The 17,789-nt window shown below is 38.4% G+C and overlaps 1 protein-coding gene across 2 annotated transcripts in view; it reads right to left on the bottom strand.

Annotated features, from left to right (window-relative positions):
* The window catches only part of LOC124592508 (zinc finger CCCH domain-containing protein 13), an 82,912-nt gene extending 71,178 nt beyond the window's left edge, over positions 1-11,734 (bottom strand). The window contains exons 1-4 of one of the 2 annotated variants that reach the window (XM_047131842.1): positions 11,226-11,734; positions 10,768-10,900; positions 10,586-10,690; positions 2,729-2,884 (exon numbers count right to left, since the gene is read on the bottom strand). In XM_047131842.1, the coding sequence (XP_046987798.1) occupies positions 2,729-2,884; positions 10,586-10,690; positions 10,768-10,900; positions 11,226-11,295 (464 nt within the window). In that variant the 5' untranslated portion in view covers positions 11,296-11,734. The remainder of the gene's footprint in view (positions 1-2,728; positions 2,885-10,585; positions 10,691-10,767; positions 10,901-11,225) is intronic. The other variant, XM_047131843.1, reaches the window with a different exon arrangement.
* Positions 11,735-17,789: the final 6,055 nt, after the last annotated feature.

The following is a 17,789-nucleotide window of genomic DNA, read 5'->3' as shown; positions in this document are numbered from 1 at the left end:
GCCTTCCACTCTGGGGGCAAATCCGCTGGGGTCCCAACACATCCAGTGTAGTTTTATCATAAGACCTACCAGGAACAAACCACAAACCCATCAACAGCTGTTAGTTCACATACAGAAAGTCTTTTACAAATTGTGTCGGCCCTAAAAAGGGCCTTTTTTGTAGCTAGGACATTGTTTACTTAAAGCAGGTGCTCGAATTGGCGACCCTCTGACATGACACAGGCTTGGCAGCGTTGAACGGGGTTTTGCCGAACTCTTTGATAGATTCCTGACATTGCCCTGATGTGACTGGCGGCATGTTGAATGCGACCTGTTAATTCCTCTTCGTTTCTAGATGGTTCCCATCTGGGTGGGTGAACTAGAACCTTGACGAATCCCTACAGGAAAAAGTCCGGTGGCATGACATCTGGTGATTGTGCGAACCATGTCCTACGAGCACCTCTGCCATTTACCCGGCTGTCGAAGAGTTCATTTAAATACCCACACACAGCACGACTGTTACGTGCGGGTGCCCCATCATGCTGCAACCACATGGGTAGTTGTATGTCCAGGGGAACATCTTCGAGCAGAGTGGTTAGAGTTTCTTGCAAAACATAAAGATAATTTGCTCCAGTAAGTTGAGGAGGTAGAGATGGACCGCCCCAATCAGATGGTCACCCACAATGCCTGCCCAATTGTTGAGCGAAAATCGTTCCGACATCCGTGGAGCTAAGTGACGTGAAGATTGTCCCTTGCCCAGCAATGCCCATGGCACTGTGGTGCTGCTGCTGGATTCCGAATTAATCTGCTTCAGAATTCACAGCTTTTTATATGGATCAAGGAGTATTTGTCACACTACTATCCAGCCCTTGGTCTGTCTGCCTTGCTGAGCACAGGTAGCCCACCTCACAATCCTTTTGTGCAGATGTTGTTTTAACCAATATGCTGCTACACTGCACTTACTGGTATGCAAGTTTGCTAACACAATGCTTCACAGAGGCTTTCTCACAAATTACCTCAAGTTTAACTTAAAATTACATGACACCACAGTGAAATGTAGCTGTAATACACTTCATGGTTTCCTAATTAAATTTGGTTATTCTCAATTCTCTCAACCTTTTCATCTCCGAATGGTAATGAGGTCACGCGTGATTGCCTGTCTATGCTCCCACGTGTACAAATGCCATCTCCCTAAATTCCAATTTACACAGTTTCTTAACTGTTTCAAGTACTTTACTAACCTGCCAATTCCACACCAATCAGCTGCTTCCTGCTCACCATATCTTGCTACTATCGGCACTTTACGTGCCAACCACATTATTCAAATGTCTGGCAGCAAACTCAAGAAAAACACTGCACACCATTTAGATATTTGTGCGATACCATGAACTAGTTTTCCTCTCCACTTCTCTAAGAAACTTGTTCTTAACCCTCAACAAGTTCCACATTTTCCAAACTTGCCAAGCGTAGCAGGTACAGCTAAATTTGCCGTGGTATTATTTTATAAAAAACAAGAAGACCTTACACTGCAATTCACAACCTCAAGACAAACCTCAACCTTTCCTCCAAAATCCAGTTCTCCCAGTGAGCTCCCAAGAGTCATTCAAAGTCATTACCTTCAGCCCCAGTTTCAGTTTCAATCAAGTTGCACATGCCACAAGCTTCTCTTTTTTATTTTAACAATTTTAAATAAGGAAATTTTGCTACCAATCAAAAGCACACATTGAAACTTGATATATATTTTTAATCTCAGATTTTTGTGAAAAATGATAACCATGAAGTAGGAACATATACCAACACAAACAACTTCTGGTTCATAAAGCATTTTCATTTTCAGTCTTGTACAGCTTTACATGTCATTCTTTTATGGATAACATTGCTTCTCCTCTCCCTGTGGCATTACATATGAGGAATAGAGCTACGTATTCCATAATTCATGCACAAGAATCTGAAGCTGTCCCAATAGAAAGTTCGTGAACTGCACTTTGCTTCACCGTCTACCTGGCCCAGTCTCTTTTTATTACATTTCTCTTAACAGCCTTCACTCATATATTTTTGCTATATTCAGCATTATCGTCGGCTGTCCCAACTTATGCTTGCTCATTTGATTTTGTGTTTGAAAAATACATTCCTGTGGTCCTTTATTCTTCCCTCTTTTCCCACTTTAAAATATTTTTCTTCATCCTTCACCAAGTTTTCCTCCTATTATATTTCGTTTTTTTCATTTTCGTTAATAAGCATTTGCAACCGGAGATTTGAATTCAGTTTGATTTAGTTTTAAGTCTCATCCTTGATTCATAAATTATCTGTCACTTATTACAAGCTGTAGACTCAATTTTGAATATTGTTACCTCTACTGTTAATTTGAGATCATTTCTTCATTTCAAATCTCTTGTTCAGAGTTTAGAACGATTTCTCCTTCCCTTGCATATTTGTGCACACACAATTTTGTATTACTATCTTTACTCTGATGAATGAGATTCTACAATCTGAAAGACAACGTTAATGCTAGTTTGTGTGTGTGTGTGTGTGTGTGTGTGTGTGTGTGTGTGTGTGGAGGGGGGGGGGGGGGGCAGCATTGGTCAAGTTCCCATTTTGGGGACTGTCATGTGGCTGCTTCTCTCCTTAACAATTATTTATTTTTTACATTTATTTAGAACAATTATGGTACAGAGGCACAACTGAGACACAGGAATGCAAGTGAAAGCGAGATTCAAATGTGGGGAAGCCTTTCTGCTGATAAACTTACCTTATATCTTGGTAAGGCCTATGTTCGGTATCACAAATTGCTTCATTCAACTTTAGAAGAATTTCGTGACCTTCTGCTATCTCTCCAAAGACACAGTGCTCACCATCCAGGGACTGAAGATCCTTTGCGAGGGTTATGAAGAACTGTGATCCAAACCTTAAAAATCACAAAACTGAACATGCACACCTTTGTGGCACAAAAAGTCAAGATGACATACCTATGAAAAAATATATCATCAAAATTTAAAATATAAAAATCTGATTATTTTTCTCTGTAAGTATTAGCAAACCAACAACTAAGTTAAAGTTACCACTAAACTTTCTAAAACGTACTTTCTCCCAATCAAAGTGAATAACAAGTGCAGCTGCTTTTGATTCAGTAGTTATCTGGCAAAATCATGTCCTGCAACTGATATAATTGGTTCCAGATGATGTACGTAGAAAATTATCCCATTTTAATCATTTCAGAAAATGAAGAACGTTGAAAAATGCACGTTCGATGAGACAAAGATTTCAGAGAAAACTTTTTGAAGACAAAGGGGGTGAAAATACAGTCTACACCATTTTTATAACAGTAACACCTATTTAAATTGTGTATGACGACTAAATGATGTGATTGCTCCTCCACAGCTAACCACTTTCCAGGAAACATTTTTGTGAGACAAACTTTATACATTTTTAGTGGCTCTGTTTGCTGGTATGGTCCCAAATAATAACACTGATAATTTTTAATCTTTTATTAACAGTACAGCTGTTCACAACACGAATATTGGTTGGAACACTGCATTGCTGTAATAGTCATGACCATGTCTGATGCCCCTGCCTTCCTCTGACCTTTTAATTGACTTGTTCTGTCACTTATTTGGGGACATACAATTTAACATAGACTGACTACCAGCAAAATTTCAGAATTTTCACATTAATAATCACTGCCAGAGATGAAAGTAGTAATAAGTGACCGAAAAAATTCCAACTCCAGCTAGTGATTGAACCAGGAACCTTTGGAGTTGTAGCTTGGAATTAACCTCAGTTTCCAACAGACTAGACTCTTGCGCAGAAGGCTATTTCTGATTACATGCCCAAGAAAATTGTAGGCACTTGTGAAGCAAGGAAAAGCTATCACAAAACAGTTAGTATGAAACCTAAAGTGGAAGGACTGGATTTTGCAGGTGCTCAACATTGAAGTTATCAGCGAATCTAAAGTGGAGTGACCAAGAAAAATTAACTGTCGGAAAAACAGATTCCATGTTAACATTAAGTTGAAGTATCTTATGGAAGTGTAAATCACCCATTAAAGAAGTGGAGAACAAAACATTTATAAAGACTGATTCTTGAGTACTGTTCATCAGTCTGGGACGCGAGGTGAATTAAAGGTGTGTCAATGTCTACCCTATGTCTCTCTCCTCGTGCATAGTCACAGACACATGGGAATAAAAGAGCATGAACAAAACTTCATGGAAAGAATGCTTGTATGCACTTTTGAGTGTTCTCATGTCTACACATTGCCTCAATATGCAAGATGTTTGCCACGCATTCCTCTTCTTTTCTTGGGAGCTTGTGCTGTATTTATTGCAATGAAAAGACAAGGCAAAAGTGACTACAGGTAAAGAATTATCTAAATGATAGAGGTACGATAAATACAATGTGATGACATCAATTTGTTTCCAAATTTTAAATGTCACACCGAAATTTCAGATTTTCTTCTTGGGAAACTGCAGTGATAAGTCTGACAACTACATTTTGTTAGCTAGTAACCAGCAACTTACATATTAGTTTGAAATATTTATTTTGCATTTCAAAACAAAGAATTTCCACAATTATTCCTGAAACTCAGAAATATTCAATGGAGACGCTTAGTCGTTATGTGAGGATTAATTAACTTTCAATTTAATTTAATAAAAGAGTTGTTTAAACAACTTTGATTATATGTAGATTAACATCCTTGGACTTCATCAGTGTCAATATCCTCTGGAAGGGAGGTTGTGTTTTCAAACTTTATGCTTTTTACATCATCAATGTACCTCACTTGTCTTTCCAGTAGTTTGTTGAGGAGCTACTGACAGCCCATCATTTAATTTTTTTCACATCATGCTCCTCAGTTGTGTTATTAAGCCACCATAGCATGAATATTCGTCTACATTTTTCAAATACACTTTTTATAAATTTCTAAATTATTATTCACTATTTTCCTACCCGTCCTTATGGCACATTATTTTTAGAATAATATGGTCAGAGACATTTTCTTCAATACTTGACACTCACGGCATCACACCTCAATTTTTTATTCAAATAATCTTTCGATGTAGCATTCCATACAACTTTTCCTTGTCTGTAACCATGTATAAATTCATGCACGCTTCCTTCGGAGTCAACAGACATTATGGGGGATGAAGATACTTGTGTCTGCAGCACAACTTAAGCTGCACGTATCCCCTGGGTGGTGCTAAACAAGTATCAGAGCTGGCAGACAGACTTATCTACTACAGATCTCCTGGCTTAAACATGAACGCTAAACTACTTCATAATGGTCCTTCTCAGAACCAACCAACCAGACACCTGAGCCATAACATTCAAATTTTACAGTTCAATGTTGAAGGCTCAACCAACCTAAATCACATCTCTCTCTTACACTACTCGAAAACAATGTAGATGTGGCAGTCATTCAAGAACAATGAGCAAAGACTGTATTCAAGAGGACATGTAGGTGGCTACAAAGTCCGTGGAACTACATACCACCAGACCTAAGCCTGTGCTACCTGTATATGCAATAACACTGAAAATGCGCATCTGATATCTGCAAACTCCATGCAAAATACTGCGAATGTGTCAGTTAAAGTTGAAGATGTTACTATAACAAATGACTAGAAGCCTCCAGCAGATAACTGGCCTGCTCATGTTCTTCCCATTTCCTTGCATCCAAGTGTATATATCGGCGACTTCAACAGCAATTGTAAATACAGCAATACTGACGAAAATGGTGAGGACCTAGCAAATTAGGCTGAAAATAACAACCTCAGCCTAGTTTTTGGCTCAAAGGACAAGGGAACATTTAAATTTGCAGCCTGGAACAAGGATTCCAAGCCTGACCTATGTTTTGTAACACAGAACTCTCAGGGACAACTTCTACATCCAGTGAGGTCAGTCCTTGGAGGTTTTCCAAAAAGCCAACACCAGCCAGTAATTCTAGATGTAGGAATTCAAATTCCTGTAATCAGATCAATGCCTAGACCAAGAAGGACCTTCAGAAAAGCAAACTGGACTAAATTCTCCAAAGAACTTGATAAAGTGATCACATGGATCCCACCACTAGGTGAAAATTATGAAAGATTCGTCGTAGCACTTTTAGCAAAAAAAAAAAAAAAAAAAAAAAAAAAATATTGCATGCCTAGAGAATTCCAGAGTGAATGTATCCCAGGCTGGAGTAATGTATATGAAGAACTGTATCAGTCCTACTGAACCACCAATGACGGCTGAACCTCCCACCCGAAAAGATCCTGCAGTAACACCAGACCAAATTGTGAATAGAATAAGTTCTCTCGCCAAAGCACCCTCACATAAGCCACACACAAGAATGGTTAAGAAAAAGCTTAGAAACTTGAAGCAGAAGGCACCCATACTCCAGAGACTTCATAGTAGATGAGCTCACTGCAGCAAGCAAAGAAATGAAAAAAGGCAAAGCTCCAGGATTTGATAGGATACATTAAGAGTTCCTCATCAATTGTGGAAATAGGACTCTTAGATGGCTTGTATGTTTTTTCGCCAATATTATGCTATCAGGGAACATTCCAAAAGCATTCAAAAGAACAAAGATCATAGCTATACTGAAGCCAGGTAAACCAGAGAACAAAACTGTTAGCTATCGCCAAACTGCCCTCTTGAGCTGCTCCTACAAGCATTTGGAAAGAGTCATCCTCAACCGAATCACTCCAAAGATTCATGAAGTTATCCCCATCAAACAGGCAGGATTCGGACCTGATCTTACAGCTGCCTACGATACAGTATGTAGACAAGGACTTTTGTACAAACTCACCAGAGTTATACACTGCCAAACCACAATCAGGCTCATAAACAACATGCTATCAAAGATACTACCAAGTAGACCTTGGCAACCAACTAAGCAGACAGAAGAAACTTGATAATTGTCTTCCTCAGGGCTCAGTTTTGGCACCAATCCTGTTCAACTTATACACATCTGACCTCCCTGAATTAGAGTCAAGGAAGTTGATCTATGCAGACGATCTGGCCTCTTGAAGCTGGCGAGGAGATCCTATCCACAGATCTAATCACAATAGATGAATACTTCATAAAGTGGAGACTGATACCAAATCCAACGAAGACTGAAGTAAGCTGCTAATGCGAAGTTGAATGTCATCTTTAATTGTCAGGTCCTTCACCAGTAAGACTCTCCAAAATATATAGGAGTGACTCTTGATAGAACCCTCTCTTGCAGGAAGCACATAGAAAACACTGCAGCAAAGCTGAGATCACCCAAAAACGTCATACAGAAGATGAGTGGTACCTCATGGGGCACAAGAGCTACGACACTGTGATGTGCCACCTTAGGGCTGGTATATTCTGCTGCCGAATACTGTGCCCCAGTGTGGCTTAATTGCACACATGTGAGAAAAACTGGTGTAGAGCTAAATGCAGCAATGAGGACAATAACAGAGTGCATCAACTCTGCTCCTCTATACTGGTTACCATATCTAAGCAACACTGCGCCACCAGACCTCCGAAGACAGAACACCCCCCTCAAGGAATACCCAAAGTTACTTAAAATCCCTGAGCTTTCAATGCGCTCTGATGTTCCTGCACTCCAAATGAACTGATTAGCATCTAGGCAACCATCTACCCTATTGGCGGAATCACAACAGGCACCTACTTTCAGTATCAACATAAGTGAACAGAAATGTGGAACACTATTGCCCATGAGGAACATCAGACCCTGAAAAGACCTGACAAGACCAGCTGGTATGGAATTAATGTGACGTGCCTGGAAAACAATTAATCGGATGCGCGCAGGCCATGGCATCTGTGTTGAAAACCTCTACCGATGGGGAAGTGCTTCATCTTCTCATTGTGACTGTGGAAATGAATACCAGACGATCCATCACATTGTGACAACCTGTTGCAGAAGAGCCTACCATGAGCACTAGGAAGACTTCTTTGAAGTGACAGAGGCAGCCCTTGAATGGATCGACAAATTAGATATTAATTTATAGACTTATTTTTTAAATTATACAATATGAGATTAATATATTTTTGTGAATTATGTAATCCAAAATTGTTAGTTGCTGTTCATATGTAATGCCAAAACGCATATAGATTTCCACTGAAAGCGAGAAGCATGCGCAGCATAGTTGCGCTGTTTGAAATTTATGCACATGCACACAGCTGAACACAAAAAAGGCATCGTGTGGATGCACCTTAACTAAGAGACAGAGTAGATTCAATGAAGGAGGGAAGGTTTCATCATTGCATCATTAAGTAAGGGCAAAGTGGTTTTGGAGATGTTCAACAACCTCCAGTCCAGGCACAGCAAGAGAGGTATAGACTGGCATGGAAAGGTTTACTGCTGAAATTCCATGACACAGGTTTCAACAACGAACAGGGGATAATTTACTTCCCCCCCCCCCCCCCCATTTGCCTTGATAAATTATAAAGGCAAGAAAATCACAGATATTTGACTTCATACAGAAGTGTATCAACAGTCCCTCTCAATGGACTATTAATGAATGGGGCAGGAAAAGTGGATATTGTAGTGGTATGAGAAGCAGCCGCCACCACACACTGTACAAGATGTCCCGGGGATTAAATATGTAGATATTTCAATGCATTTTTCTGGGTTCCAGATGTCCACCAGACGTCGTCAACTGATTTGTCAATGATAATTAGTGATGAGAGAATGTCTGTTGAGGCTGCATTAATTCGTGTAGATCCACATGTTAATCGAAAAATTGAGCAGGAAATTTGTGATCCACAGCTGATATAACAGTAAACCACATAACTGGTTCCATGTTATCCATTAGGTGCACAGTGTGATCAAGATGATACCATATTAAAGTCTATTGACAGCTTTGTTGTGGGAAGCATTATGAAATTTTCCCATAACAATTTAAGGAAATCATAGTTTACTTAATCAGTGTGGCTAAAATACGATTTTGACCTTGCAATACGGTGAGCATAAGGCCATAGAATCCATAGCTAAAAAATGGGATAGTTCTAGCTCAGACTCCTTTCCTCTACTACATGCTGGAATGTGCTCAGCATTTGATCTTTGCTTAGAATATACTGCACAGCTCAATGTTGTTGTTGTACTACAACACCAGAAATTAATTTACATTTCAGACTAGACAGTCAAAATGATGTACACCTCTTGAGTAACTGCCACAGGTTACTGTACACAATCTCTCTAAATATGGTGCACTTACAATGGTGTGGCTACTGAATTTATAGTCTACCTAGCAGTTTTAGTGCATTGCAAACTTCCAAACTAAAATAAAACTCAGACTATGTCATAAATCAATTTCTTTGATCAACTGAAACTGCCACTACTTAACAGTTTAAAAATGAAATGTAAGATCGTCAATGTTTTTCGCTAACCATATAAATTACTATTGATTATGGGATGTATTCCAACCTGCCTTGGATAATTCTCATGTTCTTGACACTGTCTTTCGGCCTTAAGTTCTTTTTGCAACTTTCCTTTTTTACTGATCAAGTCACTGAACACCACAAGAATTTTACCACATAACAAGCGTTAGTTCTAACTGGTGATACTGAGAGTTAAATTTTGTGGTACATTTCTTCATCGATTCTGTAGCTCACATATCAACAGATTAGCAGTTGACCAAAATCTTCCCAAGTTTCTGCACTTTTTCCTCTCCTACTGATTTGTCTTCTGCTGTTAAAATTTTATACTTCAAATGAAATGCTGTGGCATGTAACATTGCACGTGTAACAACTAGAAGAGAACTGAACACCGGCAACATAATTTTTTGTGCCAATGTTTTTTGGGAATATAGATTGCAATGATGAGTTGCAGATTTGTAATGTACCTCGAGATATAAGTTAGGATGGAGGGTGATAATTTGGCTGAAAGTTGGTTAAGCCAACAAACGAGAAAATAAAATATTTGTTGTGACTTACTGCTCTGTAGCATACCCCACAAGGTGGCAGAGGCAGCGAGAGAGAGAGAGAGAGAGAGAGAGAGAGAGAGAGAGAGAGAGAGAGAGTGTGTGTGTGTGTGTGTGTGTGTGTGTGTGTGTGTGTGTGTGTGTGTGTGCGCACTGGGAAAACTGAGTCAATTATACAAGAAAACTGTACAGGGCTATCACAATTGGGGAGAATCTTGGAATCTTGCTCTAAACTACATTTACAGAAGGATGCAAGACATTGGAAAAAGAAGAGGCTCACTAGAAAAAAGGTGGTAGCTTGAAAGACAATAATCTCACTGTGTTGTCACGTTTCTATGTACATGATATGAGTTACTTATTGATACGTAGATAGTTTCAGATGTTTTTGTTTACTGTAACCATCATGGAATTTCCACTGCAATATTTCGAAATATTCCACAAGGAGGGAAAAAAGTTTACCCCTACCACTTTCTGAAATTAGCAAGTGAGTGCACAAATTTCTTTTTAGTCTCATGAGTGACAAATTTTGATTTACACCACTTAGAGAAGTATCTAAATTGTCAGCCTAACAGATCAGACATTTTACCATAGGAAATTAACATCTTTTTGGCACATATTATTACTACTGCCACAGATTTTACCTTCAACATCACATTCAGTTAAAAGACTATATCACACAATTTCCTACAGCGTTTACACAGCCTATTACAAATAATACTTACATGTTATTTCCACAGCTGACCATTGACAACAGACCTGCCTTATCATGTTTCAATTTAGGCATTAATTCCCCTTCATAATACTTGGCATTTTCTCCGTGAATTTTGCTAAAAACCAAATACAACATGAATATATGATTTTCACCTCACTTGCTTATTATGCTGCAAATTTATAACAACTGTACCTGTAAACAGATTCTCCACCTTTTCCAGACCCAGTCGGATCCCCCGTCTGTGCTATAAAGTTGTGTTGTATTGAATGAAATAAACAGAAGTTGTAGTATTTTATTCGGCAGAGTTTCAAGAAGTTCAAGCATGCTGCAACAAAGATTGAAATAGATCCTGGAATATAATACTGAACATATGGCAGGTAATGGGCTCAACAAAATAATTAAGTGTAGCATCATACACTTTTCTCAATTAACATAAAAAGAGAAAAACGAAAATGCCTCCAAAATGCTTCTAAAATCCAGAGCAATGTTAAAAAATAAGCCACGAAACTGAAGGATGCTTCGTACAGTAATGACATATATTGTTAACCACGTTTAAACTGAAACAGTAGGTTACAACAGCAACATGAAAGGGACGGCAGGGGAGCAACCGGGAAAATTTCATAAGGAAACAATTTACCAACAATACTTACTATTTGGCCGTTCTGTTGTAAATAGGTCAACTGTGAAGTCCCCAATGGTAGTTTCCACGACGACAGCCATCGCTTGCTAACTATAACCTGTTTGTATATACAATCCAAGCCGTGGAACAAATACGTAAAATTGAAACTCTTTAATTATGCAGACATCTTCAGCTATTACACTATCATCCGAAACTACTCATAACTGAATCTCACTTTAGCCACACAATCATACATCCATGGACCATACAAAAACTTTTGTGTCCTTTCTTGAAACCATTACGTGCGATAAGTATCATAACAACATAAGCATCCAGATGGACCTTTTAACATAACCTACATTTGCATTGAACAATCATAACAATCAACAGCTGCGTCATACAGAACATTATTCCCTTGTCCTTGCAGATGCAATATTATCTTTCTTCTTTTAGAAAAAAAAGTGATACTTCTACTACAAAAATAGTTCATACATCTCCTCCGTCTGTCACGTCACATAACACACTTCTAATCAGAATTTCAAAGATAAAGCTATCATACCATAGCACCATATTTGTGTCTAGCGCCTGACATGCAACTGCGGCTCCACGTTTCCGAAGCGAGTCGACCTTTTAGTAAGCGAACCAAGCTTTGGCGGGACATACGAATTTCAGTAATATTTAAGCTGCGCGCAACACGAAGGCGAACTGATCTTCACAGCCTGCAACCACACTTTAGTATCATTGGAAGTACTACAAGTATATTGAAATTAAATGAAACTGTCAAAAAGAGGTCATTTACTTGCTGTATTATCTAATAGTAGCTTTATTTACCCTGTAGATCGTAGATTGTGAGCAGAGAAGCACATGATGATATAGAACAAGTCAAGAATGGAGCTGAGATGATAAATGGTTAAAATGATTATGACACTGGTATTATAAGTATACAAATGTTCATATAATACATACGTAATGCCAAGAAACAGAAAAGCATATAGGTGGATATCTTGTGAAAAAGTCAGAAATGCACAATATTTATAAAAAAAATTCAGAAATGCACAATATTTCTAAATAAGTTCACATTATTAAGGGAAAGAAACATATAAACAAATAACATGGAAATTCAAAAGTACCATATACATTAAAATGCATTACTAAACTAAAACAGTAAAGGTGACACGCTTCTGTATTAAAGTGTTCAGGTATACATACAAAGTAAAGAAAATGGACAGAGTAAGAAACATGAAAATTTAAAAGTACACATTAAAAAAACAAATAACATGGAAATACAAAAGTACCATGGACATTAATTCATTACTAAAGAAAGACAGTGAAGGTGACACACTTTCATATGAAGATGTTCAGGTTTATATACAAAGTAAAGAACGTGGACAGAACAAATAACATGAAAATTCAAAAGTATACATTAAAAATACTTTACGAATGGGAAAACTCACTTCCATATTAAAAAGTTTAGGTTTCCACACAAACGCATAGAGCATGGACAGAAAAAGTACCAAGCTAAACAAAGTTACATTGTATATAAGGAGATGAGCTGTAAGGAGAAATTAGAATTTTGTCTCAAGAAACACAGTATCATAGTAAAACAGTGATTTAATACAAATTTGTATTAGTTCAGTTCTCATTTCCTTCAAGTTGTTAATTGTATTGATGTCTGATGAGAGATTGTTGTAATGACTCTTGAAACTTTCCTGGCGTATCGAATATTCCACAAGATTTTGGGATTGCAGCCGGATCTCATCGACTTCTTTCCACGATATTTCGGCTGACAACCTTACAGCCATCTTCAGACGAGTGTTTGACACTGGAGATTGCTAGTGCAAGTCGCTCTATTTATACATAAAAGTGCCGCAGGCGCGCATGCGTAAGTTACAGTAGCATGTGCGCCACCTGTCGATTCCAAGGCCCTCTACAATATTACTGTATCTATGGAGCGCAAACGAATGTGTGAAAAAAGTAAAACAAGCACGCAGACGTGTCCAAAACAATAAAATGCAAAATTTCAATATTAAAATTAAAATTACTTGTCGCTCGACATGTCAGAAGCCATAAAAAGTTTTCTTTTGGTTGAAATTAAAGAAATCAACGGGTCCCAGGCCTTATTCAATAAAAAGCCGCCGTCACGATTAATGAGATTTTCCGCTAAACGTATTTCCACGGATTCCTTCACAACTGAATCCTAGAAGGATCTCGATGGGGCCAAGATTTTCGTGGCCGAATAATCCATAGTATGTCCTGTGGAAATACAATGTTCGGCTATGGCCGACTTACTGGGCGGTAAAAGGCGAGTGTGGCGCTCATGTTCAACGCAGTGGTCGTGTACTGTGCGTGTGGTTTGACCAATGTAGGCTTTCCCGCACTCGCAAGGTATTTTATAAATTCCAGCCTTCCGTAATCCCAGATCATCCTTGGCTGAACCCAGAAGAGCACGAGTCTTTGTAGGTGGCCGGAAGATTGCTTTCACACGATGTTTCTTTAAAATTCTGCCTACTTTCGATGAAATGTTCCCGACATATGGGAGAAATGCTCTGGACTTCAACACCTCCTTATCCTCTTGATCTTGTGGGTGGTCACGTTTTTTCCTCCTTAAAGCAGTACTGACCTGATGTGCAGAATATCCATTATGTTGAAATACCGATTTCAAGTGCTCTAATTCGTCTACAAGGCTGTCTTTATCAGACACGACATGTGCCCATGCACCAACGTTCGAAGGACACCCATAGTTTGTGACGGGTGATGACAGCTTGACGCCTGCAGGTACAGATCCGTATGCGTGGGTTTTCGATAGACAGAATGCCCCAATGACCCATCCACCCTGCGTTTAACCATGACGTCCAGAAATGGTAGGCAATCATCCTTTTCAATTTCCATCGTAAACTGAATGTTTGTGTGGATGGAATTCAGATGTTGTAAAAACCGTGAAAGCTCTTCTTCACCGTGAGGCCACACTACAAAGGTATCGTCCACGTACCGCCAGAAGACTGTTGGTTTCAACATCGCCGAATCGAGAGCCCTCTCCTCAAAGTCTTCCATATAAAAGTTTGCTACCAGAGGGGACAGAAGACTGCCCATGGCAACACCGTCAAGTTGCTCAAAATATTCATTATTAAATAGAAAGTAAGTAGAGGACAGGGCATGGTGAAACAGCGCCGTTATATCGGCCGTAAGCTTTTTGGCTTTTTTATTGAATAAGGCCTGGGACCCGTTGATTTCTTTAATTTCAACCAAAAGAAACCTTTTTATGGCTTCTGACATGTCGAGCGACAAGTAATTTTAATTTTAATATTGAAATTTTGCATTTTATTGTTTTGGACACGTCTGCGTGCATGTTTTACTTTTTTCACGCATTCGTTTGCGCTACATAGATGCAGTAATATTATAGAGGGCCTTGGAATCGACAGGTGGCGCACATGCTACGGTAACTTGCGCATGCGTGCCTGCGGGACTTTTATTTATAAATAGAGCGACTTGCACTAGCAATCTCCAGTGTCAAACACTCGTCTGAAGATGGCTGTAAGGTTGTCAGCCGAAATACCGTGGAAAGAAGTCGATGAGATCCGGCTGCAATCCCGAAATCTTGTGGAAGATTGTTGTAAGTTTTTATGCCCATATATTTAAAACCATCAGCATGTAATTTGATACTATGTGCTGTTGTGGATTGGCAAGACAGCCAACCCACTATGAGAGGAAGCCGAAAGGCACGCGTTTTAGCTCACGCAGGCTGGCGTGAGGTCTGGAACAGGTCAAGGAAATGAGACAAACAAAAAACGTACATAGCTGCTGGAATACTTAACTTTAATCCATAATTGGTGAACATCGCTCTTGACGGTACGTGTTTTACAGCATCAATAGTAACTGGTAATGGCGCCTTGCTAGGTCGTAGCAAATGACGTAGCTGAAGGCTATGCTAACTATCGTCTCGGCAAATGAGAGCGTAATTTGTCAGTGAACCATTGCAAGCAAAGTCGGCTGTACAACTGGGGCGAGTGCTAGGAAGTCTCTCTAGACCTGCCATGTGGCGGCGCTCGGTCTGCAATCACTGATAGTGGCGACATGCGGGTCCGACGTATACTACGGACCGCGGCCGATTTAAAGGCTATCACCTAGCAAGTGTGGTGTCTGGCGGTGACACCACATGTGCTATAATTTTTAATTGAGATTTGTTTCTAGTGTTACGTGTGTGGCAATCTAGATTTGTGCATAAGGCGGCTAAATGCTGAGGTACAAAACAACCCTGTTCCATTATATAAAAGCATGGCATTGGCAGTATTGTTAATGCTTTAAACAGTGGTTTACAATGTTCAGTTCCGCTTTTTGATGCCATTATTCTGACCATTAGTTGTTGTAATTTGAAAACTGTTTCGGATTCAGAACGATTTTCCCAGAAAATTAGGACGTAGCTCGTAATCGATTCAAAGAGAGCATGGTATACGAGCTTAAAAGTGTTGGCTGAATATTTTACTGATCTGAGTTGGTATCACATTTTTCTGAACTTCTTTGCAACTATCTCTACATCCAGGCCCCAGTTTAGTGTACTGCTGATGATCAGTCCAAGGAATTTGGTGTTCTGCACACTGAAAATTTCGTCTTTGTCAATGTGTATGTCTCCGCTGAAGAGGGCAACATTCTGCCTCATCTACTTAGTTTTCTGAGTGTTTATTAGCAGTCAATTTGTCTCAAACAAAGATTTTATGTGACAGTATATATATTATATTGAAATTTATGTTAGTTTTATATTAAAATATTTGTGTCATCAGTATACAAAAAAGAATTAGAATTAGGGAATTTATCTGGGAGGTCATTGACGAACAATTTGAAAAGGACTGGGCGAAGAACAAACCCCTATGGGACACTACAAGTTATATTTAGGTATCTGACCTGCAATCGGTAGAATCCTTGGGGTTTCTGATTTCTACATATCACTACCTTGTAGGAAAACCGGCACATCTCTAAAACCACTAGTTTAGAGAAAACTCCACTTAAAGATAACAACCAAAGTTTCACTCAACATTACTTTTCTCCATGAAATCACATCAGCACTGTCTTTTTCTTTGTAAGTAGTACATACTCAGAGGTAACTTTTACATATTTTTCTTTCATTCTGAGTGATAAATTAACCCTAAGGGCTTCGATATGTGACACTTTTCTACAAAGAAAACTACTTCAGTTTTAGCTAAAGGGCTTTGACTTGTGACATACAAAAATATAAATTTCACCTCTTATATCTGTACAGGGTATGAAATAAATAATTTAATACAGAAGTAATTATAAGAAAATATTTATTTATAAAAAATACAACATAACACTCCACAAATTATTTCAATCAAATCAAGAAATTAATCAACTCAGTTCTTTTGGTTTGTTTTAGATTTTACATAAAATAGTTAGCACAGGAAAATTATCTTACAAGTTATTGAAAAAAATCAAATTAAAATTTTGGAACTATATTTTTATGTATTAACTGCAACAGTTAGGCCTTTTTAGCATCTGCTACACTTTTATTAGTAGTATAGGCTTTTGCCAGACACACCTTCTGCTTGCCAGTTTCTGATGTTTGTGATCAAGTTATTTTACGATTATTAGTTAATAATATTACTTCAAAATCTTGTTCACTATAAGAGTTCTTGTACGTCGACTGATTTGGTTTATCTCGGTTGATCCTAAAAATCTTAACTTCAGAAATCTTGAATGTTTCTTTGTCAGTATTCCTTTTATTGATCTCCAAGCCTTCATTTTGAAAGTCATAAAAATCGTCATAACAAAGCTCGTGCACAGTATATGGCACGCCAATTTTTTTTGCCGACCTTATTAGGCTCACATAATGATCAGGTACATAGATAGGACCAGATTTTTGAGCTTTCCTGATCTCTTTCTCAGTATTAGAATGTACACAGTCTCCCTCATTTCGGGTATGTCCAGAGATTAAATATTTGTGTGTTATGACTTTAATCCACTTGATAGTCATTATAGCTTTACGGTACATAGTAATAAACTTTTTATTTTTATTTTGATCGGTGCAGTTATCTGAATAAAAAGTGACCTCTATTTTGTTTTTGTTGCTTGACTCATTACCCCTTTATTGATGCAGTTGTTCTAAATAACGCCATACGCAGGAAGTAATTTCGACAGAACCTCGATTTGCTTGTCCTTCGTGCCAAACGTAGCAGTTAACTGAATTTGTGTTAAGCTGAAAAATAGTGAACTTGAAAACGTTCAGTTTGGAAAGGTAGTAAAACGTTGAGGCATCACCCACAGGACATGGTAATACAGCTTGTAAGTCATACACTGCTACTATACTACTAGATTTCATATCTTTCTCTTTCTCAATTCGTGATAGATCTTTCTTTTCAAATGGTTCTCATATTGAACTACAAATTTTTGTTTTTCTTCATTAGATGCATTTTCAAACTTGTTGTAGAGCTCGCTCTGATCGTTCTTTGGGGTAAAAAAGCCAGATTAAATTCTTTGGTAAAAATTGTGTACTACATGAGATAATTAAGATATCCAACTTTTCTTCTTTGCACATCTTTTTATAATCTCTATATGGGTCACTTATTGTTTTACCACATTCAATATT

The sequence above is a fragment of the Schistocerca americana genome, chromosome 2 (assembly GCF_021461395.2).
Source record: "Schistocerca americana isolate TAMUIC-IGC-003095 chromosome 2, iqSchAmer2.1, whole genome shotgun sequence".
In the NCBI taxonomy this organism is placed as follows: Eukaryota; Metazoa; Arthropoda; class Insecta; order Orthoptera; family Acrididae; genus Schistocerca; species Schistocerca americana.
Note: the sequence above shows the minus strand (reverse complement) of the source record. Positions and strands in the feature narration are given on the sequence as shown.